Source organism: Bombyx mandarina, chromosome 09, assembly GCF_030267445.1.
Source record: "Bombyx mandarina strain Sakado chromosome 09, ASM3026744v2".
Lineage (NCBI taxonomy): Eukaryota > Metazoa > Arthropoda > Insecta > Lepidoptera > Bombycidae > Bombyx > Bombyx mandarina.
In genome coordinates, this window is record NC_143216.1 from 253748 (window position 1) to 277611 (window position 23864).

A 23864-nucleotide genomic window follows, 5' to 3' on the forward strand; every position below is an offset into this window, starting at 1 on the left:
TAAGAGCAGAACAAAGATTTGCCTAAAATTTCAACCATTGCAATATTTTATCGTCTTTTTTGAAATGCAAAATCATATCGATCAAAATAATTACTAAAAGGCAACGATTTTGAATAGTTAAATTGAGTATACTATTAGAAGTTTCCCTTTGCGAATGATACAAAAAGTCAAGGCTGACAATGACAAACGAGACGTCACATTGACAATATTATGTCAACAAACCTTAACCTCCTGAAGAATGCGAATCAAAATAATATTACGGAGTAGAATTTAACGAAATGATTAGGAATATAATACGTACCCGCCGGTGGCTGGTGCGGCCGCAGATCAATAGTCTCGCCCCTATCGCGATACGAAAAAGCAGTAGTATACTAAAAGACTGCAGACTGAATGTTAGTTGTGGTTTTAATAACCGAAGATTATCTGATAATATCCGCAATGAAGAGGAACCTCTAGTATTTGAAGAGGCTTGCAACGAGACCTTAGAGTCGCTGTGTGATTTTTTTGAGCAGTTAATCGAAGATGCACCGAATTTGAAAGGAGCTGACGTAACATACAGCGTAAGTTAAATTTTCAATGTGGGTAACTACATACTTAACCACTTCTTACTTAATAATTTCTTTAAAGTGGACATTATAAAACCTTTTGCAAAAACTTTAGTTGTGAGAGAAACTTAATCCAATAATAAAAGGTGGGATTGAATGAAACAAATGCTTAAGTTAACATAAAATTTAATATTTAAAGTATGCTCTTCCTAAATTCCAGTTGTAACTTAAAATATTCTTTTCAAAGCGTAATGTTACTACACCATATTAACAGTCAATAATTTAAAAGAGTAACCTTATTTTCTTATTACATGTAATTTTCTGTGCGCACAAAGATTAAAGTATTTGAAACATAAAGAGTAAAGTAAAATAAACTAAATAAATACAATACTATACTGTTAAAATAGTTTAATTAATATTAAATATTAAAAACTGATAAAGTCTGTGTATATTTTTTATGGTCATCTTATCTGGTTATAAGAGTAGAACAGTAACAATTCTGATAGCATTTGAGACATAGATTTTTTTTTTGTATGCAGATAGGCATGTGGCCCACCTGATGGTGAGTAGTTACCATCGCTCATGGAAGTCAGCAATGCCAGAAGTGCGAGATGTGACAGTTTTAAAGATTTGTCTTTAAAACAGTACAGTACAGTCTGGGCAATCCCAGACTGATAATGATAATGAGTAATGATAATATAAAAGCCCTAAACATTTCTGCCTCTTAATTCTTTCTTAGAAATAAAATAATCCATGTTTCAGGATGGTGTATTAACCATATCATTAGGAAAGCACGGGACATATGTGATAAACCGGCAGATACCAAATAAACAGATTTGGTTGAGCTCCCCCACGTCTGGACCAAAGCGCTATGACTTAGTTCTCGAGGGAGGAGGCTACTGGATCTACAAACACGATGGAGTCACACTCCACAAACTCCTGCAACAAGAAATATCAGTGATAGTTAAAAATAAAGTTGATTTATCGAAGTGCTCACACAGCTTAGTTTAAAGTTCATAAGAAATAAGAACATAGTGTGTGGTACTTCAGCATAAGCTTTGCTTTAGTTTCAAACAGTAACTGAGGCAATCTCCTTAGATTTGGTTTCATTTCAGTTTTTATTTTATTTTAAATATACAGTTGTTTTTTTTATTATTGATTTTTTATTTTATTTGATAATGGAAGTTATTGAGGATGGAAATATTATTGATAGGATCCCAATTTTGTTGCAAAGAGATTTGGAGTATTATCAGGTTTGTTTATCCAGAGTTTTTATTCACATTAATAATAACATAAAATGATTGAAAGTTTCATAATAAAAAGCTAACTCAATTGTTATGTACTAAATACTACTTAAATGGGTAAATGTCTTATTTATATATAATACATATAAAATACTAAATTAATGACTACATCAAAGTCGTCTATTATCAAAGGTGGCAATCTGTGCATTTGAACAAAAAAATGGTATTGATATGTCAATACAGATTGATTTGAATATAATCGTCTCCTTCAAAGAATACGGTTCAAAACCTGCATTAAATAAAGGTTAATACATAACTTATTATTTATCTAAGATGTCGTTCAGAAGAGTTTTGTGACTGCTAATGGAATACAAAGTCAATAATTCGTTTTTCTGATTTACCAATAATTGTCCAAAAGTCACATTGCCGGCTTTGATAATAGTCGACTCATCAACAGGCTTAGCTTGACAACTTTTTATCTGATTTCAAAATTGGTTCAAAATTTATTTAGGTTAATGTTAGTCAAGCTATATCATATATATATATATCAAGCTCTGCTTATAAATAAGTATTAAATTTGGAAAAAAATCAGAATTTAATTATGATATCTTAAAATAATTTATATATAATTAAAAAGGAGAAGTAAACATGTCTTTGTTTAACAAGTTAATTATTTGTCAACATATACATATATAGTTATACATATTAGGATAAAATTTTGTTAAATTAATAAAAGCATGATACTAAAATTTTTGTTTAAAAACTGAGAAACCGTGTTTTGCAATAGCAAGTAGGATAAATGCAATTAATCCTTAAACTTCAGGTGCCGATATTTTATTTATTTGGGTGTTTTCAGAAAAACCAAACAGTTTTATCGGAGACAATCTGCCGCAGTGTAGTCGGTGGTAGACTCGATTTCCCTAGAAACGCTTCTTTCGCTGCTGTCAAAATAGTGCTATGGCTTGAAGAGGAATTTTCGATTGCTTTCAAGTAATTGTATCTTTTCAACTATTTATTTAGAAATGGTTTCTATAGTGGTATAGGGTTAAATTATAGTTAAACTGAGCGTTGCTGAGCCTTTATAGCTAGGTACCATAGTCCCCGCTCAGCCATGCGTCCCACTTACAAGACTTGGAACAGATTACAAACAATGGCAAGTTTATTGTGTATTTTGACCTCATATCTAAAGATTGGTGGCATTCACGTTTCTGAGATCCGGAAACTACTTAACACCGGATAAGCTGTGAACTCGTTCACTTCTATAGAAAGTTGCAAAATAGGAATTAAATTCTTATGATTATTGGAAGGTCTTGTCTGTGGATACCTTAATAATTATTTTTTGAAATAACGAAATGTGATGCAGCTTTCATTAGTATTTAGGATAGACTCCTTTTCAGAAAGAACTATTGAGCTTTAAGTGCTCTTATCAGTAGACAGCTATTAATGATAGTTCTAATGTGTCTTCAGACAAGGTTCTGGAATGTTCGTGAACACCGAAGAAGAAGAAGAGAAACTAGAAGGAGGAGTGGCGAAGACTTCTGATCCGGATAAATTCGTACAGTTGACCGTCAAGTCGAGTGACGCGCTGTTAGGTAACGGCCCGGGTCGGGAAATGAGAACAGAAATTACATTGAACACTTCGAAACAGTTTTCTCTCAATTTGCAAATTGATCTTGAAGGTGTAAAAAAAAGTTTTAATAAAGCGGACTTTGATGTTACGTATCAAATTAGGTTACGTGCATACTAAATACTAAAAGTTACCAAAGCCTTAGAGTAGGTATCTGTTTTTATTCCATAAGAGAATAGCGCCCACATTTATTTGGATACTTATCTTTAAGCGCCCATTATACGCACCGGATGATTTAAGTATGTTCATATTTTATGACCTATAACAGCGGTACGATAATAAAATGGCGTTACAAAAAGCTAGTCGCGGCTCTGAGTTTTACGAGCAAGCTTAATGTTGTATTAATGCTTTGTCTGGAAAGTTCTATTTGGAATCGTGCACACGTCCGCACGCAGTGTGCCAGCCGCTTCATCGCATGTCGTTGAAATAAATAAGACGAGTACTTTGGCAGCAGGTCGCCAACGATGATGGTTGTAAATATATGTCATGTTACGTATGTAATAATTATGCATTAGAATACATGAAACTTCAAATATATCGGACCTCTAGGGAAAAAGTTTTTGTTAGAAGACCTTTCACACTTTTTCAACATCCCTAGAATTCTGCAGATTTTAAATTGCGTATTTACTGTTAATCATATTTTGAACCCACTCTGGTGTAGGCAGCCGTTTGGTTGCGTCCCTGGCCTTACTGTCCTCTGTAAGCGGGACCACTCACCATCGGGTGGGTCGTTTGACTTCAAATGTAATAAAACAATACATATGCTCTGAGGAATTGTTTGAATGATTCCATCGTCTCGTTTTTACCATCACACCGCCCGCCACCGGAGCAGAGTTCATCCATACTACCTGTAGCCACTGCGGTCATCCACAGTGCATTTCCAGAGATATTTTTTGCCACGTACCATCCGGCTTTGGAATGAGCTCCGCTCCACGGTGTTTCCCGAGCGCTACGACATGTCTTTCTCCAAACGAGGCTTGTGGAGAGTACTTAACGGTAGGCAGCAGCTTGGCTCTGTCCCTGGCATTGCTGAAGACTATGAGCGACGGTAACCACTCACCAACAGGTGGGCCGTGTGCTCGACTGCCAACAAGGGCAATAAAAAAACACCTTTTTTTGCCGCAAATTAGTAATACATTCCCGTTTAAGACATTTGGCTACAGTGACAGTCTAGGCTTTGGTAAGCACTTACAATAACATGAACTGTGAGCCCGTGGACATTAGCAATGTTAAAACGGAAGCGATTGTTGATTACGTATTGAATATGTATACGAAAAAAAATACTAAAAACCCTTTGTATTTAATTCACCACTAATAACAAATACCAAATTATTGCTTGGAGTTATAACTAATCTTCCACTTTTGTATCGGTAGCTACATTTTACTGGTGGTAGGACCTCTTGTGAGCCCGCGCGGGTGGGTACCACCACCCTGCCTATCTCTGCCGTGAAGCAGTAATGCGTTTCGGTTTGAAGGGTGCAGCAGCCGTTGTAACTACTTAAGACCTTTGAACTTATATCTCAAGGTGGGTGGCGCATTTACGTTGTGGATGTCTATGGGCTCCAGTAACCACTTAACACCAGGTGGGCTGTGAGCTCGTCCACACATCTAAGTTATAAAAAAACAATTTACTTGGCTCGTTCAAAAATCTATTTCTCAAACCATAAAGGGTAAAATTTATAATTTCATATTATTATTATTAATCTGTGTACGTTTTCCGCCTCTAGAGCATCTCCACATGTTGGTGCAAGAGGCACTGGATCACGCCGACCTCCCGGTGCTAACCGCCACCCTGGGAGCTGCAGCACTGCTTAAAAACAGTCTGTATTGCTACTTACAGCACGTGGAAGACTCTGGCAACGCTGAAAGATTCTCTATATTGCAAGTATGTTAAGTTACAGTATTCTCTTCGGTTTTCGCGCTTCGGACACCAAAAGTACTTTAACTGACTAATCTCGCGTTTATTATTTCTACATTATTCATTTCAACGTTTCAAATACTTTACTGTGTACGAGGGCTGCACTAAAAGTATCGGGAATGGAATATTTCCACTGTTCCTGTCATATTAAAATCTTTTTAATTGAAAACTCCTTGGTTTTAAAAATCGAATACCATTTATTTATTTAAAAAAAGATTCTCGGTCTTGTCACGAGGTTTTGTCAAACTTGTTTAGTCGTTGAGAAAATGGAATTGACTCGAGAAAATTCAAGAGCGATGATTTATTATGACTTTCGAAGTGGTTTAACACAAAAACAGTGTGTTGACCGGATGATTTCTGCATTTGATGATGAAGTCCCATCCAAAACCACAATTTATCGCTGGTTTGCTGAGTTTCAACGTGGACGTGTCAAGCTCAGTGATGATCCCCGTCAAGGTCGTCCAAAAACTGCAGTCACCCAAGAAAACGTTGATGCTGTGCGTACAAAACGGCCATTTTGGAGACCCCAACTTCCGAATGGAATGGTTGCTTCAATGATTGGTTCCATCGTATGGAAAAATGTGTCAAATTTCGCGGAGAATACTTCGAAAAGCAATAAATATATTTTTAAATAGTAATGCTGTGTCACTTCGTTAATTCCCGAAATTTTCAGTGCCGCCTAGGTAGCTACGTGGTCTCGGCTGGTGTACACGTGTTCATTTATTGGTTGTGTATTTTAAAATTTTGTTCGCGTTCACATTGTGACGTGATTTGGCAAACATGATTCAATATAATTGAGACATTGACCGTGCAAGAGGGCGTGCAAGAGGGCTTGGGTTGCAGTTCTTGAAATTACGGTTATATCCGGTTATCATCACATCACACGTGTGACTCATCAGTGATTTGTTCTCTGATAGCTTTTAAAGTGAAACTTTTATTACATCGTTTCAAACTTTTTCGTCTGTGTGTTGCATGTCGCGTGACGGTCGGCCGCGGAGTAGGGATAAAGTGAAAGGCACTCGTCAGAGCAGCCAAGGTCAATATGGCGGCGGGTTCAATAAAAAAAATAGTTGGAGACTTAGTCTACTTTTATCCTTTCCCATTATCATTCCAATTTTCCAAGCATAAAATTAAGATTGATAAAGCGATTTTTATACCCTTAATGGAATATTACTTCAAATTTTTTTTGTTAAATGTCTATAATGTGAAGAAAAGTTTCACTTTTACCGTGGTCTCATAAAACCACACAATCTTTTTTTTTATTGGCCTTGTAGGCAGATGAGTATACGGCCCACCTGACGGTGAGTGTTTATCGTCACCCAAGGACTTCAGCAATGCCGAGGGCACATCCAAGCTGCATACATACCACTTCTAAATTACTAATTGTATTGCAGCACGACAGTACGTTATCTTTCGACGCGTCACGTGAGTGGTGCTGGTACAAACGAATCGATTATCTGACGATTTGTTTAGTATACATTTTTTTTATTGCTTAGGTGGTTGGACGACCTCACGGCCCACCTGGTGTTAAGTGGTTACTGGAGCCCATAGACATCTACAACGTAAATGCGCCACCCACCCTGAGATATAAGTTCTAAGTTCTCGGTATAGTTACAACGGCTACCCCGCCCTTTAAACCGAAACGCATTACTGCTCCACGGCAGAAATAGGCGGGGTGGTGGTACCTACCCGTGCGGACTCACAAGAGGTCCTACTACCAGTAAAGTAGTTGGAAGTATGGTGATGTTCCCAGGCGTGCTACAAGCGCTACGTGGCCATGTCCGAGGCGGTCGCAGAGCGCGTGCTGGACCTGCACTGCAGGGTGCTGTCCCTGTACGTGCTGCAGGACGCGGGGGGGCGCGGGGGCGTGGGGGGCGGCGCGCCCTCCGTGCAGGGCTGGTGGCTCTACATGAATGGCGAGTTGCACATTACTCGTAGTACTGGGGTAGAGCATGCTGTGATTATAAATGAAGATTGTTTAGTGTGTCATACTGGTGGAAGGACGTCTTGTAAGTCCGCACGGATCTACCATCCTGCCTATTTCTGCCGTGAAGCAGTAATGCGTTTCGGTTTGAAGGGTGGGGCAGCCGTTGTACTGTAAAAACTGAGACCTTAGAACTCATATCTCAAGGTTGGTGGTGGCATTTACGTTGTAGATGTCTATGGGCTTCGGTAACCACTAAAATCAGGTGGGCCGTGAGCTCGTCCACCCGTCTAAGCAATAAAAATAAATAAAAAACATTCATAACTTATTTATATTATTGGCTTCAACCGTCTAGAATTTTGTAATTAAATAAATAAGAGCGAATTGTAGGTTATATGATCTGTTTTGAGTGGCGTCGAGTGAAGTTTTTCAGATTATTTTCCAATCTTAATGAATTATAGTGGCCTTTTAATGACACTTGAAAATTAAAGTTAAATAGTAAATACACAAATACTACTATTTGGAGATACGAACACACGTTCATTGTTGCCAGGAAGTCGACAGGACCTGTGGGACACGGTGCCTCCTCGCGTCGCGCAAAGGATATTCGCGGGAATGCTTAATGAAACTCTTACAATACTAACTGTTCGGTATTGCCAGGTAATTACTGTTAAAATATTTAAAAAAATAGTATTCGTTTTGAGGATTACAATGTAGCTTACTATATCTAAGTAAATATGTAACCACCGCGGGCGGCGTCAGCGCCAGCTGTATCTGAGCAACTTCAATTCAACTTTCTAATTGACTAAAAATCGTGAGCTCCCGTGAACACACAGCTTAATACAAGCTTAGTCTGAATAGTATTGGTTTGGAAACAGCAATGTCTTTAATGATAGTCAGGAACGTATAACCATACAACATTTATGAATTACAAAATTCGGACTACGGTAATGGCACTAAAAAAGTACTTTTATTAGGGTGGTGGAACTGTAGAACTATACTAATATTTCTACAGTTCCACCACTCCTAGCATAAAGTACTTGGTACTTGGCTCTATTGTTACTGCCCAGTACAAGTACAAGTACAGTACAAGCTGGACTATGTTCGCTTCTCCAGATATTCGTAACCAGTCCTCTGAAGAGACCATGCACATAGAGGACAGTGCTCGTAGTATATTACACCGATGATTCATCTCTGGACTCTCGCAGACCAACACGAGTACATCGACAACTCCACTGCTCCTCAACGACATATTGAACACGCTGCTGTGCGTGGCGCAGCTGCTGCCGGCCGTGTGCGGGGGCGGGCGCGAGCTGGCGGGGGCGGGGGCGGGGGGCGGGGCGCGGTACGTGCGCGACGTGCACGCCAAGTGCAACGAGCTCTTCAAATGCTTCGTGTATAGAGGAGCCCCATTACATTTTATACACCAGGTGTATTTTTGATTGTCACACGTTAAGAAGCTTCCGTTATTCAGTACACAAAGGTTCGAAATTGTTTTACTTAAACAGTGTGCCACGGTAATTGTCAGCCCGACTGTAAATTAAATAATATTTACTATCCTGGCTCCCCTAATTACTCTTGCTTTCGAAGCCGTTCTGCGTTTCCTACATTCTACTTCTGCCGTGATACCTGTCCCAAGCCCGGGTCGGTGTCACAGTTGCCGCCCGGTGACTCCATCTTGTCGTCCCTAGGTGATAAACGTCTGGACCCTGAACACATTCATTGAGTTTGAAGTCGTCCTGATGTTTCAAGGCATCTTTGCTTTGCTTAGTTTAGAGCAGCTAGTATTGTAATGGCTAACAAATGATTCCAGGCCTTGACAAACGAAGATCAAACGCAGATCCCAGCACAGGACGGCCCGCAGCCCTGGTACACCTTCGTGAGTCCTCAGCTCTTCGACCGCGTCAACGACGGAGGGGCGGCCCGAGGCGCGGAGTTGCCCAGTAGAACGGCGTTGGCTTTAGAGCTGATGGTGCTGTTGGCTCAGCCGCAACCTTCCTGGGCGCTGATCGTTAAGGTCAACTTAGATTTTCAGTATTTTGTTACAAAAAGAAGACACATTTTCGTTCTGTTTGAATTAAAGTAAAGTTAATTTCAAAGCAGTTAATTAAAGCAAGCGGACATCGTGTACCGGCTTGTACCGGATGTCGGTCAACGATAGTAAAAGGTATGAGATTGGGTTTCGTCTGACCGTAAGTGTTGCTAAGAGCACCATTAAGGAAATATTACTATTTAAATATATACTTTGTAACGTCGATGTGTACCTGGATGTTTCGTGACAGCAATGAACTGATAAGCATAGTTAACCCTTTGACTACCTTGTAGGTCACCGGTGCCCTACGCGGCGCACTGAAGTAACTATGTCGATATCCCTCTTTGAACTTCTCTTACACAGGCGCCGGAATATCTAGTAGACTCTGAGGAAAGACGAACTCAAACGATACTGAAAATGAATCTGTTTCGAAGATACATAAGACTAAAACATACATTAACCAACAAAAGAAGGGAAAGTTAGGCAAACCTTGGGCGCTATAGTAACGGAAATCGACATAATTACTTCAGTGCGCCGTGTAGGGCACCGGTGATCTACACATCAGTTAAAGGGTTAAATAGAAGTGAGGTATTAGCACGCTGGCTGCACGCTGATACCTTCTCAGTTCAATCAATTCATCAGTTCTCCACTGAGAAGAACTTATAAGTGTTAATTCCAGGTGTTGACAATGCGAGATTGCTTACTGGCCCGCATGCTGCTGGTCAGAGCTCTGCGAAACATGAGCCCGGACAACAGCAAGTGGTCGGTGCGGGCGCAGTGGTACGCGACCGGCGCCGGCCCGCAGAGCTGCGACGGCTTCCTCTGCACTGCCGACGGGTACTGCAGGTTTAAAGGGGACAGCGACGGTACGTACCCCCGCCCCCCGCCGCGCGCCCCCCCGCCTTGCGTGTACCCCTCCCCCTCGCTTCCAGGCGGCGAGGAGTACGCGCGTGCGGCCGGCGCGCTCACCTACATCCTCGTCAGCGTGGGCAGCAAGGCGGAGATAAAGTCCACGCTGTGCTACGGCCTCGAGATGTCCGGCCGGGACTGGGCCGCCGGCCTGGACCGCAGACAGGTGGGCGATCTCTCACTCGCGTTTATCTGAGTGCCCCCGTGGCACCACTAGCACTCAGTTTTTACTTATGCAATTTGTGAACATAAAAATACGTGTTGTTTTATTGAGATTGTTTTTTACAAACATCGGCCCTAGACTCACAGACCAAAAGAATATCAACTAAAAATTTTGGTGGAACTAGCTTCAAATGACATCGGGGAAATCGTAATAATAATGTTCGTAATCTGCCACGATCTGCCGCAACTTTCCGTGCCGATGCGCCATCTTGCATCGCACCCCGTCTGTCCGGGGACGCGGCGGCCGCTAAGTTTCGTTGTACCGGTGCACGCGGTTCCTCATCTGCTTAACAAGTTCCTCACCAAGCCATGTGCTCGGGGCGGCATGCCTCGCTTCTCTTACCGGTAGTAAGGCAACTCGTGAGTCCGCTCGGCTGGGTACCACCGCCCCGCTTGTTTATGCCGTGAAGCAGTAACGCGTTTTGGTCTGAACACAATGATCCTCGTGTATAGATCTGGAGCGAGCGTCGCGCGGCGTGGCTGAGCGCGGTGGCGGGGGCGGCGGGGGGCGCGGTGGTGCGGGGGGCGGGGCCGCTGCTCGCCCGCGCCCTCGCCTCCCGCGCCTCACTCTTCCAGGTAACTTGTGATTAAATATGTAACTTTGTATGTCTTTTAATAGTAATTTAATATTTTCGAGTAAGAATACTTTTTTGAGCAGATCAATTTTTGATCAGAAGGTTGCGTGTTCAAATCACGTCGGGGTCACCAGTTGCAGGTATACGACAAAGGGAAGATCTTCCACCGAGCGGGTGATGTTTGCTCGGTAGACCGACGCTCCGAATGTTGTTGTTCGGAACTTGTATATATGCGCTTTATCTTGAAAATGTCGTAAGCGAGATTCAGGCATCTGTCAATTATCTAGCGTTGTATGATGGCTACCTGCCACATTATTAAAAAACAATTCGTTCTTGTTTCCCGATTACAGAGTTTTTAAGGTAAAAATGGCTTTAGAAGGCATTCAAAAGACTAGAGGCCAACAACAAAAATGAAAAATAACCGTAATTAGGAAAACTATAATAAATTTTTGAGATATCACAATAATTCTGCGATTAGTTCTTAGTTACCATTCCACGCGCGGTGTCCCGGCGGTGCTATCCGCTTCCGAAACTCGACTCGGTCTGCTTATATTTTGTGTTTATTGCCGCCTTCCGAAGGTACCGTAACGTCGAATAAAACAGGCTAATTATTGGTTTATGGCAGACATTGAAGTTATTAGACACAACATTGAACGTCCGCTTGTGTGTCGTTGTGCAGACGGTGTCGCTCTGCCTGACGTACGTGGAGCGGTCCGTGGACAGCACTGGGGCGCCGCTGCAGCTGGCGTGCGAGGCGCTGCAGGCGGCGCTGCCCGCGCACGTGGCGCCGCTCGGGGACTCGGTGCTGCTGCAGGTTCTGATCATGATCGCTTACGAAGAAATACAGAACTGGGCTAAGAAAGAAGAGGAAAAAGGGAAAAAAGGTATAGTATATACTCTATTCCAATTACGAAGTCCCTTTTGACACTTCGTAACTTTTCACGTTTCGAGACGAAGATTCGGCGAGAAACTCGGTGAGCTGTGTCTGTGAGTTAATTTACTCGTCGAGCCCTTCGTCGCAAGCGACGGGTTCGACGAGAACGGTGACCGGTGCTTGAGGTACCTAGAAGCACCGTTATTGGATCGGGAGGATCCGAAATGACGTGCTTGGGGCGACGTCGACTGCTTTCCATTCTGCGGGTAGCCATAATACAACGCAAGATATTTGACAGATGCTTGAATCTCGCTTACGACATTTTCAAGACAAGCTTGCATATATACAAGTTCCGAACAACAACATTCGGACCGTCGGTCTACCGAGCAATATCACCCGCTCGGTGGAAGATCTTCCCTTTCGTCGTTTAATCCTACCCACAAAATTATACCAATACAATTAGCTGTTTATCTATGTAGTTTATTTTCTTTCCCCGTGCGATTGGTTGTTGAGGTCCACGCGTGGACGGGTTAGCTCAGTGTGGTGGTCCGCAGAGAGCGCGGAGGGCGCGCGCTGCGTGTGCGAGGCGCTGTGCGGTGCGGACCGCGGGCCGCTGGAGCCGCAGCTGCAGCGCCTGCTCAGCAAGTCTCGGCGACCGCAACGTCTGTCCCAACAACACGGTCTACAGGATTTCCCTGAGTTCGCTCAACTGAAGTTACAGGTTAGTTCTATTAATTTGAATTATCAATTCCCGCGCGGAGGGCATGTAGGACGAGCCTCCTCTGTCTTTCTACTCTCTTTTTTATTGCTTAGATGGGTGGACGAGCTCACACCTACCCACCTGGTGTTAAGTAGTTACTGGAGTCCACCCACCTTGAGATATAAGTTCTAAGGTCTCAAGTATAGTTTCAACGACTGCCCCACCCTTCAAACCGAAACGCATTACTGCTTCACGGCAGAAAATAGACAGGGCGGTGGTACCTATCCGTCTGGACTCACAACTACGCAAATTATAATTTGCGTGATAACTGGTGGGTGATAGGACCTCTGAAACAATATTTTCTAATTTTCAAGTTCTATGTAGGTAGGTATTTATCACAAATTATAATTCATTAATAATATAAAAACCTGAATCCAAACATTATTTGAAGTAGTCCCGCCCATCAGTATCCGTATGCGTACGCGCAGGGGGACGTGGCGGGCGCGGGGGCGGAGCGCGGGGGCGACGCGGCGGCGCTCACGGACCGGCTGCTCATGACGGCGCCGGGCCGGGACAGTCTGCGGGTTCCTATCCCCTTTTAGCTTGACCCTATAACTTCCCTCCGCCTTGCCCCCTCCCCATTCGCTTTCCTCTTCCTCTTGACCGCGTTTTTCATTCCGACTTCTCATACGTCATCTCTGCGCTCCCATCCTGCTGTCTCGTACTCTCTGTCACACAGTCCATCCACATATAATTCTTATTCAAGCTTCAACTTATAACATTACAGGTAATTCTAGTGTGACTTGGTTTCATTTATTTGTTATCAGTATATTGTTTTACATACCCGATCCTGTAGACCGAACGGTAAACAGTCGACGTCGCCCAAAACACGTCATTACGGATCCTCCCGATCCATTAACGGTGCTTGTAGGTACCACCACAAGCACCGGTCACCGTCCTCGTCGAACCCGTCGCTTGCGACGCAGGCTTCGACGAGCGAATTAACCCACAGACAGAGCCCACTGAATTTCTCGCCGGATCTTCTTAGTGGGTCGCTTTTCCGATTCGGTGGTAGATTCTGCAAAGCACTGCTCTTGCTAGAGTCAGTGTTAGCATCACTCCTGCTTGAGCCCCGTGAGCTCACCTACTAGTTAAGGTTACGCTGAAATAGCCTCTCAAGGCTATCAGCTTAAGTAGGAAAAAAAATTTTTTTTTTTTACGTTCTCACCGATTTTAAAGGGCGGGGTGCACTATAAGGACTATAGACACAGTACTTGGTCCCAACGGGTGGTGGTAGCCCGAGACGCGCTGGGCGTCAGGGATACGCCTGGTAGCGGAATACGTACTAATGCGACTCCAATGCGTGTTTGTGCCGCGGAGCAGTGCGTGCGGTGGGACCGGGGGGACAACCGCTCTGCAATTGAGACGTGGCCTTCGATGTATTCAAACTACTGATCTGCCGGCGTGAGCGAGCGTCGTATTGGTAGCGAGTACTGATCAATTGAAACTATTTTGACGGTCGAGAGAAGTATAAGGGTCCTTTTGTGACAGGACTGCAAAAAATATTTCTGTCAAATGAAATCTTTGAATTGCAATCTGTCGGCACGTCAAGTGAGTTCAGTACAGAGGCGCGTGGTGGTGCTGCAGGTTGTGTACGAGCACCTGCGGCTGCACGCGCGCTGGGTGTACGGGCAGCTGGGCGCGCCGCCCCCGCCCGGCCCCCGCGCGCCGCTGCTGCACACCATGTTCCACATAGGGCACCAGCCCTTCGACCAGGTGAGTGTACCCGGCGCCTCGCTGCGTGCTGTCGTATCTCCCCAACCTCGTTACCCATTAAGTTTCGACTGTTTTCATTTATTTATTTATAGATTCATATACTAGAAAGTATAAAGGTGGACTTAATGCCATAGGCATTCTCTAACAGTCTATCTTAGGGGAGTGCAGAAATGAATCTTGGTAGGTGTAGTGTGAAGGTGATATTGCTGAAACATATGTGTATATATAACATACATAATATTTATAGATACAAATACTCGTACTTAAATAAATACATATACCTAGTCAGGTCATAAGTATTGTCACACAGTAAAAACTTTTCTTTTAGAATGCTGGCCACAAAAAAGTTTATTGAATTCGAATTTCGAATTGTTCATGAAAATAAAAATGTATACTTTTAGAATTTTACTCATTTTTAAATATGGAGTTACGCTTAAAGAAGACCGTGTTGCAGTTATTGCGTTGCATCGTTGCGGTTACGCGCCAATTCTAATTTTTAACATACTGAAAAATTTGAATATAACCAAAAGATTCGTTTATCGTACCATCAAACGATACAATGAAGACTCTAGTGTAGATGACAGGTCAAGAAGTGGTCGCCCTCGGTCTGTTAGGACTCCAGCAGTGATAAAAGCTGTGAAGGCGCGAATTCAAAGAAATCCCAAACGTAAGCAGAAACTGTTGGCCCTTCAGATGGGGTTAAGCAGAACCACGGTGAAAAGGGTGTTAAATGAAGACTTAGGGCTTCGGGCATATCGAAGAAAAACAGGACATCGTTTGAATGCTCGTCTAATGGACCTGAGACTGAAGAGATGCCGCGCTTTGTTGAAGCGGTACGCGGGAAAAAAATATCGGGAAATTCTTTTTTCGGATGAAAAAATTTTTAACGTAGAAGAGAGCTACAACAAACAAAATGATAAGGTGTACGCACACAGTAGTGAAGAAGCGAGCAACCCTATTCCGCGTGTCCAACGAGGTCATTTTCCATCCTCGCTCATGGTATGGTTGGGAGTTTCTTATTGGGGCTTAACAGAGGTACATTTTTGTGAGAAAGGTGTAAAAACGAATGCAGTTGTGTATCAAAATACAGTCCTGACGAACCTCGTGGAACCTGTTTCTCATACCATGTTCAATAACAGGCACTGGGTATTCCAACAAGATTCGGCGCCAGCTCATAGAGCGAAGAGCACACAAGACTGGCTGGCGGCGCGTGAAATCGACTTCATCCGGCACGAAGACTGGCCCTCCTCCAGTCCAGATTTGAATCCGTTAGATTACAAAATACGGCAACACTTGAAGGAAAAGGCGTGCTCAAAGCCTCATCCCAATTTGGAGTCACTCAAGACATCCTTGATTAAGGCAGCCACCGATATTGACATGGACCTCGTTCGTGCTGCGATAGACGACTGGCCGCGCAGATTGAAGGCCTGTATTCAAAATCACGGAGGTCATTTTGAATAAACTTTAGTGTCATAAGAATCTATGTTTTGTTAAGTTCATTTTGGTATATGAATGGTTACATAATGAATAAACTTGTTTCAATTATTTTACAGTAAACATGTGACAGAATTTATGACCTGACTAGGTACATAAATATATACATATACATATCACAAATATATATATATAAAAACATATATAAACAAATATTATCAATTAGATGACTCTGCTAACTCTCTGAGAAACAGTTCTCGAACCTTCGTCTTAAACGCTTCACGTGTAGTGGTCAACCTTATTAGACATTATTTATACTGTTCCAAACCGTATTGTTGTCTGGGCAGTTTGTCGAGGGCCAAACAAAGAGTACCAACGTCGAAATAATGTGTAGGTGTGTGCTGGGCCTAAAAACCGTTTATCTACTTCCAGTATCTCAGAGACGAATGGCCACTCCCGTGGAGCGAGCTGGTGTCGGCGGCGGGGGCGGGGGGCGCAGCGGGGGCGCGCGCGCACGTCTGCAGGCGGGCGGACGCGCGGCGCCTGCGCGAGCTGTGCCGCGCCGCTGGAGGGACCTGGTAGTCTCGAAGCTGTACCGGCACCGCGCTGCGCAGGGAGGAACAGTTGCGCTCTAACATTGACTCTCTCAAAACTTTCTTCGCAGAGGGTTAAATAATATCATAACGTACAGTACTGTCGTAACACTATGAAGAAGAGACGCGCTGCTGTCCCGCACCAGCAGTCGTTACAAAAGTGGCTTATTAAATTTAATTCTCAACTTTAGTTTTGGAATAAAAAATTACATGTTTATTTATATTAGTGTCCAGAGAGAAAAAATTAGCTTTTTTAGCATTTTTATTTTTATGAATGCATTCAAAACTTATTCGATTTATAATAATTATGACCGCACTAAACACCCCTCATAAATTATATTTTACTGAATCAAACCAATAAATAAGACTCGATCATTAAAAAAAAAACTGAAATAAAGTATTAATAATAATAATAATAATTACTGTACGGACGGGCTCCTCGCTCAACCTAATAAATCTAATCGGTAGGTACCAGTAGACAAGCAGATTACTTGATAGTAATATTGATATATAAAATAGCTTAAATTTCACCGTCATGCCATTTACAGTTCCTGCAGGGCGGAGGTACTCCATCGTCGTATCAATTACTAAAATTTAAACAAAATCAAAATAACGACTTCATCTTCTGTACAATCTAGTCCCACGGACCCGAGAGCCTTCACTAGTCCCTGCCGCCCTGATCTTTGCTTAGGGTTATTAGCTTAATCACTTGCAGCGTATAAACAAACTGATGTTAATAGCGCTATAGTGAATTTAGTAAAAATAAATGAACTGTGAAGCCAGTGGCAATGCCGTTTTTCATTGATTCATAAAAAAATCCTACCTAACCGATAGTCTTAAGAGACTATTAGCGTAACCATAACGTGTAGGTGAACTCTCAGGGCTCTAACCTGAGGACGCTACCACTGGATCGGAAACGCGACCCACTGAGAAGATCCGGCGAGAAACTAAGTGGGCTGTGTCTATAGGTTAATTCACTCGTCGAGCCCTTCGTCGCGAGTGACGGATTCGACAAGGACGGTGACCGGTGCTTGTGGTACCTAAAAGCACCGTTAATGGATCGGGAGGATCCATAATGACGTGTTTAGGGCGACGTCGACGGGTATGTAATTTCCGGAGGCCACGACATGAGGATCTTCGTGTAGTGACGCCTTCCCAAAGTAATGTTCCTCATTAACTACGGTGCGCCAATGGCTATGCTGCAAAACCGAGATTGAATGACTTGAAGGGTTTTCAAATGAGTGCGGGCCGCGTGAGCGAACACTACACTTGCACTGGTCATGACCGGGCGTGTACAAGTTTTGTAGAGGGTCACCTGGTTACGAAGCGACAATTTACTTCGCGTGCAAATCATCGGATAGTTGATTAATAATACCTCGTGAAGAGCTACTAAGGATATTATTGAAACAAAGCGGTCACTGGCCATGTCGAAGACAACGACAAGCCCTGCCTACCTCGAGCGCACAAGGACATGTCCGTGCTGAGATGCCACGGGGGACTTCATTTAAAGCAGGATGTAGGAGCCGTCTGCACTATAGATGGGCGCGGCGATTCTACTATAAAAACGGAGACCTTACAACTCATGTCTCAAGGTGGGTTGCAGATGTTTATGGGCTCCGGTAATCACTTAACACCAGGTGAGCCGTGAGCTATTCCACCCATCTAAGCTATAAAAACCTGGTGTTAAGTTGTTATAGAGCCCATAAAAAAATTTTTTTTGTACAATTTTTCCTTATTAGGAAAGGCAAGGGGATATAAGCCCATACAGCCTTGTCTGTTCTATATAATTTCTGATGCCCATAAATATCAACAAGATCAATGCTGCTAATCACCTTGTGACATGAGTTTATAATAATAATAATAATTATTATTATTTATTTATTAACCTTGAAAACATTTACACATAACAGTTTGCTAAAAAATCTCCACACTAGGCACTGCCTGTCTCGTGAAGAGTTTTTTTACAGGAGTATCTTAAAACTAGTAATAACGGTGCTAAATATACGACTAAAATGGAATAGTTAAGCGAATATTGTTATTAATAATGCTTATTAATTATTTCAAATCACATCAGGGTCACCTAAAATGGACGCTTAAATAAAAGCGGCTGTAAATAAAATAATAAAATCTTTATTTCATGTAAAAATGTACAATGATTTTTGGTTAATGGCACCGGGATAATGGCCTCCTAGATTTCTTCGGTCGCGCATGCGCGTGACAGAACCAAATTATGTTCATGAACCAAAACTGCAGACTTTCTGTTTTTATAATACAATAACTATAAACTTCGACGGCAAAAAGCAGGTAGTGGTACCTACACGTGCGGGCACACAAGAGTGAATTCGTAAATAATTATTTTTGCGGGATTAATTTTTATTACGCGATATAATTCCTTCACCGTGAAAGTCGTTCGAGAACATTTCTTAAGTACACATATCCGGGTCAGTGATTACTGGAGTTCACAGGGCTAATGTCGAACCGTAATTGGCATTTAAACGACGATAATCACACTCGTCAAACAATCTTACAGATTACAGATACAGACAATAATTCTTACAGATCGCCCTTCCTGGTTAACTTACTTTACCTGGTGACCTAGCACTGAACCACTGACTTTTGTAACACAGGTTTTCCTAACATAAAAGTCAGGGAATATTGTTATTGTACACCTCATAAAAAAGCCATGTATATTATTATACTAGTGCTAAGAATTCTTGTACGTGTTTCTAGTTTAAGAGGCTTGAATAAATATTATTATTGTTATTATTAAAATCAGCATTCAGCACATTGTAGCTTAAATGGATGTAGGATGGTGTTTGAAGGGGGGAGGGGCGGTCGCGCGTCCGACCTTTGGTACACTAACGGGACCTTCATCAAACTCATTATTTATTCTTGCTTAAATTGCACAATAATTATATCTAAAATGAACATATATTCTTTCATTACTACAAAATAATGAATTTACATTGTTAGTCTTCATACATCAACGAAAAACAAGAAAACAAGAAACAAACACGCTTCGATACAATAACAATCTTATGTTACATTGATGTTTTGTAAATTAGATTATCATAATACATGAATACCTAAAGTATTACAATTTTATATTTTGGTCGGCTTTAAAAGGGGGGAAGTTCTCAAGCCGACTGTATTTTGCATTTTTTTTTTTTTAATGCCATTGTAGGCAGACGAGCATACGGCCCACCTGATGGTAAGTGGTCACCGTCAATCATGGACGTCAGCAATGCCAGGGGCAGAGCCAAGCCGCTGCCTACTGTTGCATGTGCGTGTTATCTCGTACTCTTTTTCTGCATGAACCGATTTTGATGACTCTTTTTTTCTTGTAGCCGATGCTTTGAAATGGTGGCTTAGTAAAGTTAGTTATATTCTAATTTTATTTTGTTGAATTCGGTCTTCTTTTAGGTACATTAAAATATTGTATTATATTATTTTCGACAGTGTATAACAACTAGGTTATATATAAGTTTGGCTGTGTTGTTTTGTGTGTCTATAATTCTCATTTCTTTTGCGACTTCCATGACGTCATCGAGTAATTCTTCCTGCAACTCTTGTCCTACTTTGAAGGGACTCACCGCCTCTAGTAGATCTAGAAACAGAACAGCTTCTAAAATGTTTTTTAAGCGGACTGCTTGTTATCACTGACAGACATGTATGCGACTTCATAATAACACTTATCCAGGTCACTAACAAACAGTTTGCTCAATGTGAGCGCACGTGAATACAGAGGACACCGCATTACCATACATTATACAAAAACATCGTTTTGTCGCGAATTTTACCATATTTTACCTGTGTATATTTATTTAATACTCCGTTTTTTACCTAAATAACTTATATAAAGGTCAAGTTGCATATTATATTCTTATTTATTTACACAGGTTTTTCGATCAGGAATGTGGTTATTTATCGGAGCCGGTGGTAGAAAGAACAGGTTTAGACATTCAACAACTAGATTATGATGACAATTAAGTTGATAATATTTTCGGATAAAAATAACGTATTGATCAAGCAAGCTACTGGCTCTACTTGGAGATGGACGCATCAAATCGTTTTTGTTGAGAACTTTTCCTAGTTTTTCACAAAACGATAATTGCCTGATTACGGTTTCCAAATGTACTCGTATATTAGAATTCTCATTACATACCTACTATATTTATACTCTCTGTATAAATATAGTACATAGAGTATAAATATAGTATGTATCTAATGAGAACTATATACAGGGTGTGTAAATATAGTGCGAGGTTAAATCTGTAATCTCGAGGAATATCACTCAGGGCTCACGACAGTCGAAAATCAATGAGAGTCAGAAAATAACAAACAAGCATAAATTGTAATTTGCACAACTACTGGGGACGGAGAGCACGGCAAGGTTGCAAGAGGTTCAATATATAATGGTAAACATTGTTCGTTCTGTTATATATTTGTCCTAAAATGCTGATACCCTCGAACCGCTGACTAGACGGTCCGAGGTAGAGACTTCAGAGGAGACCAGAGAACAGGCAGTAGAGAGTGAACTGTCTTAGAGTACGGGTGCGGCTGCCGGGATTGCTCTGAGAGTTATCATCCATATTATATAAATCTAATAAATAGTTCCCATAACCATTTGCTGCAGTTTCGTATTATTATCCTGACGGTAGAGTCATACTCACTCCGAAATTATTTTAAGTCGTAAAATTCAAATTTCTTTTGTCGACAGCGCACGTCCACGTAACGGAAACCCACTTTCTTGAGTAGTAACTCTATCACCACATCTGGATCCTGACCAATCACCAAATGCCTTTATTACATGCTAGTAGTGCATTACGTGCTAGTAGCTGGCAACTTTTCTCGCTAAACAACCAGGGAAAATATTGAATGACAGTATCACTACAGTCCTAATTCACCCCCGTAAGCACCGTGAGACCTAGAAAATCAGTACACTCTCTCGACTAAACTTTATTACTTTACAAATTTGGATGCTCCGTTGCACCAAATGAGAGTTTCTGTAATTCTGTAAAACACATATCCGGCTATTCATTATTGAATAACCCAGTAAAACAATCCGTTTTCTCCACCCAAACTTTGTCACCCTATTCCCAAGGAATGATCGAAGTATTTAATATGTTTTCCAAATTGTATCATCGTCAAATCATGTCGTTTGCATCACTCAGTAAATACACAAATTTTTGAGCGAATACAATCAAATTATATGATTTTCTGTTTGTCAATAAGTTTTACTACATTCTACTTCTTTTGGTGTATCAAAAAACTTTTCGTCATAGTTTTAATGGCATTATACTATCAAATTGTCATTTAAAATATTATCTTTCAATTTAAAAATATCAACTTTTTAGTTTGAAAGTTAGCGCAATGATGTATGATCATAATTGGAATATACTGCATATATTAAATAGAAAAAATATATCAATGTTGATTGTTTAAGATAATATAATGAGAAAACTTGACGTACAATAATTTATAATTTTACAATGCTAGAATAAACTGTATAAGAAAAAACTTTAATAAACAAATCTGTCTTACCGAAGTCTCATAGTATGGTGAGATGAAGTTTTTGATGTATCTTAGCCAATGTCGCCATTTATCAGTGTGTTTGAGAGCATCAAATAAGTTGAAGACAGGCATTTGAGCCAGCAGGGTTAGGAAGCACTCACTGTCATCTGCCGTGAGATCGTAAATGTTTTGAAAGGCTCTCCTGGAAGTTTCATATTACGTGAGGTGATGAAGCAGTACTAACAAACTAAAAATCACGCGCCTAGTATCTAACGCCATCGCGGCAGGAAGATACCAGAGTGTACACTATGATAAAAATAATAATTGTTAACAACCGATGAAGGCGGAAGACAGCGGATTTGAATCGTTCTGGATAGTGCCGGTCAAGAGTCGCTTTCGCTTTTGAAACCCATGAGGCAGTCCAGTAGTCTGCAGTCCCATGAGCTCGTCGCGGAGCAGTGGCGGCCTGGGTCTGACGGGCTGCCGACCGGAATAGCCGACGTGGACTCATCTTTGTCGTCAACAAATAAGTGAATGCAAAAAGAAGTTTTGTGGAAGGTATAACGATGAAGGGAAGATCTTCCATCGAGAGGGTGATATTGCTTGACCGACGATCCGAATGTTGTTGTTCGGAACTTGTCTAAATGCAAGATTATCTTGAAAATGTCATAATCGAAATTCAGGCATCTGTCAAAAAATTAAACAAACTTACGTATACATAGTGTTTCTTTTTTTTTATTGCTTAGATGGGTGAACGAGCTCACAGCCCACCTGGTGTTAAGTGGTTACTGGAGCTATAGACATCTACGACGTAAATGCGCCACCCACCTTGAGATATAAGTTCTAAGATCTCAAGTATAGTTACAACGGCTGCCCCACCCTTCACACCGAAACGCGTTACTGCTTCACGGCAGAAATAGGCGGGGTGGTAGTACCTACCCGCGCGGACTCACAAGAGGTCCTACCACCAGTAAACACGCAAATTAAAATTTGCGGGTTTGATTTTCATTACACGAAACATCTTGTGTTCTGAGATGGCTACCGCCACAATTTCATTATGATACGAAGCATTTGATTACTGAAAACTCACTCTTGATTCTCGATCCAATGCAGCGTGTAAAATGAGAAGACGTGATCAAACTTTCTTTCCATCTCCTTCGGTAGGTCACCCTCTATATCCATGACTCTGAACCTCATCTTACTGGTTCCGTAATGCTCCGTAGCATATTTAACAGATTTAACGTTCACGTCGCACGCCTCAAAAAGTTCAAAGTCCGTGGGACAGCATGAGCTAAGGATATTTGTGACACTTCCGTCAGCACAACCGATGTCTAAAATCTTCTCTTTACTTTCCTTCCATTGAAATTTAGGTAAATATTCAGTTAACGAATTCAAAGCGTCTCGCCTTTGCATACTGCTACTGTTCCCATACAGTTCAGCATCATCGTTCATGGTAAAACTGAAATGGGGAACTTCTACAATAGTTGTTCATTATTATATGGTTTCATCTATTTCATGATTCAAAGTTTCATGTATTTCAAAGTTGTATTAATATACAACTTTGGGTTACAAAGGGGATTGACGTCGGAGTGAAAAGATTAGCAATACTATTTTCATAGTACAATATAATATTATGTTTACGCCCATTCGATATTGTGCAGATAGAACTATGTTTTTCCTTTATAGAATTATTATTTCATCCAAACAAAAAAATATAAGTAAAAACGAATGAACATAGAACTAAACAACTCAAAAGTCATTTCTTTCTTAGCAAAATTGTTTTACAAAATATTTACTTGCAAGAAAAATACTGAAATTTTTTTTTATTACATTAATTGATACATTAATTAATTACATTAATTCGCATACCTCCTTGCGTTAGAGTCAGTCTCGCAGTGCTCGCTCATTGTAAACTGTGAACTGTATCGCGCCAAGCTGACTTAAGTATTTATTACAACCGGATTCAACATTGCAAGC

General features: G+C 41.4%; 3 protein-coding genes and 1 long non-coding RNA gene across 4 annotated transcripts; 2 read left to right on the forward strand and 2 right to left on the reverse strand.

Annotated features, from left to right (window-relative positions):
* Positions 1-195: 195 nt before the first annotated feature.
* fh (frataxin) lies at positions 196-1697 on the forward strand. The gene is made up of 2 exons (XM_028188082.2): positions 196-560; positions 1308-1697. Exons 1-2 carry the CDS (start codon positions 279-281, stop codon positions 1554-1556), a joined length of 531 nt encoding a protein of 176 aa, XP_028043883.2. The 5' UTR covers positions 196-278; the 3' UTR covers positions 1557-1697.
* On the forward strand, positions 1666-17162 carry LOC114253274 (uncharacterized). The gene is made up of 16 exons (XM_089729618.1): positions 1666-1798; positions 2646-2779; positions 3257-3381; positions 5144-5301; positions 7088-7254; positions 7816-7918; positions 8467-8688; positions 9072-9275; positions 9970-10156; positions 10223-10365; positions 10875-10997; positions 11676-11880; positions 12425-12591; positions 13059-13154; positions 14218-14346; positions 16213-17162. Exons 1-16 carry the CDS (start codon positions 1724-1726, stop codon positions 16360-16362), a joined length of 2388 nt encoding a protein of 795 aa, XP_089585744.1. The 5' UTR covers positions 1666-1723; the 3' UTR covers positions 16363-17162.
* Positions 17163-19210: 2048 nt separating this feature from the next.
* LOC114253317 (uncharacterized) lies at positions 19211-22359 on the reverse strand. Its single transcript, XR_016323612.1, has 3 exons — positions 21918-22359; positions 21047-21155; positions 19211-19980 (listed from the first exon to the last, which is right to left on the reverse strand). It is a non-coding gene; the product is annotated as an uncharacterized LOC114253317 (long non-coding RNA).
* Positions 22360-22835: 476 nt separating this feature from the next.
* On the reverse strand, positions 22836-23575 carry LOC149502277 (juvenile hormone acid O-methyltransferase). The gene has a single exon (XM_089730088.1). It carries the CDS (start codon positions 23337-23339, stop codon positions 22974-22976), a length of 366 nt encoding a protein of 121 aa, XP_089586214.1. The 5' UTR covers positions 23340-23575; the 3' UTR covers positions 22836-22973.
* Between the last annotated feature and the right edge of the window lie 289 nt (positions 23576-23864).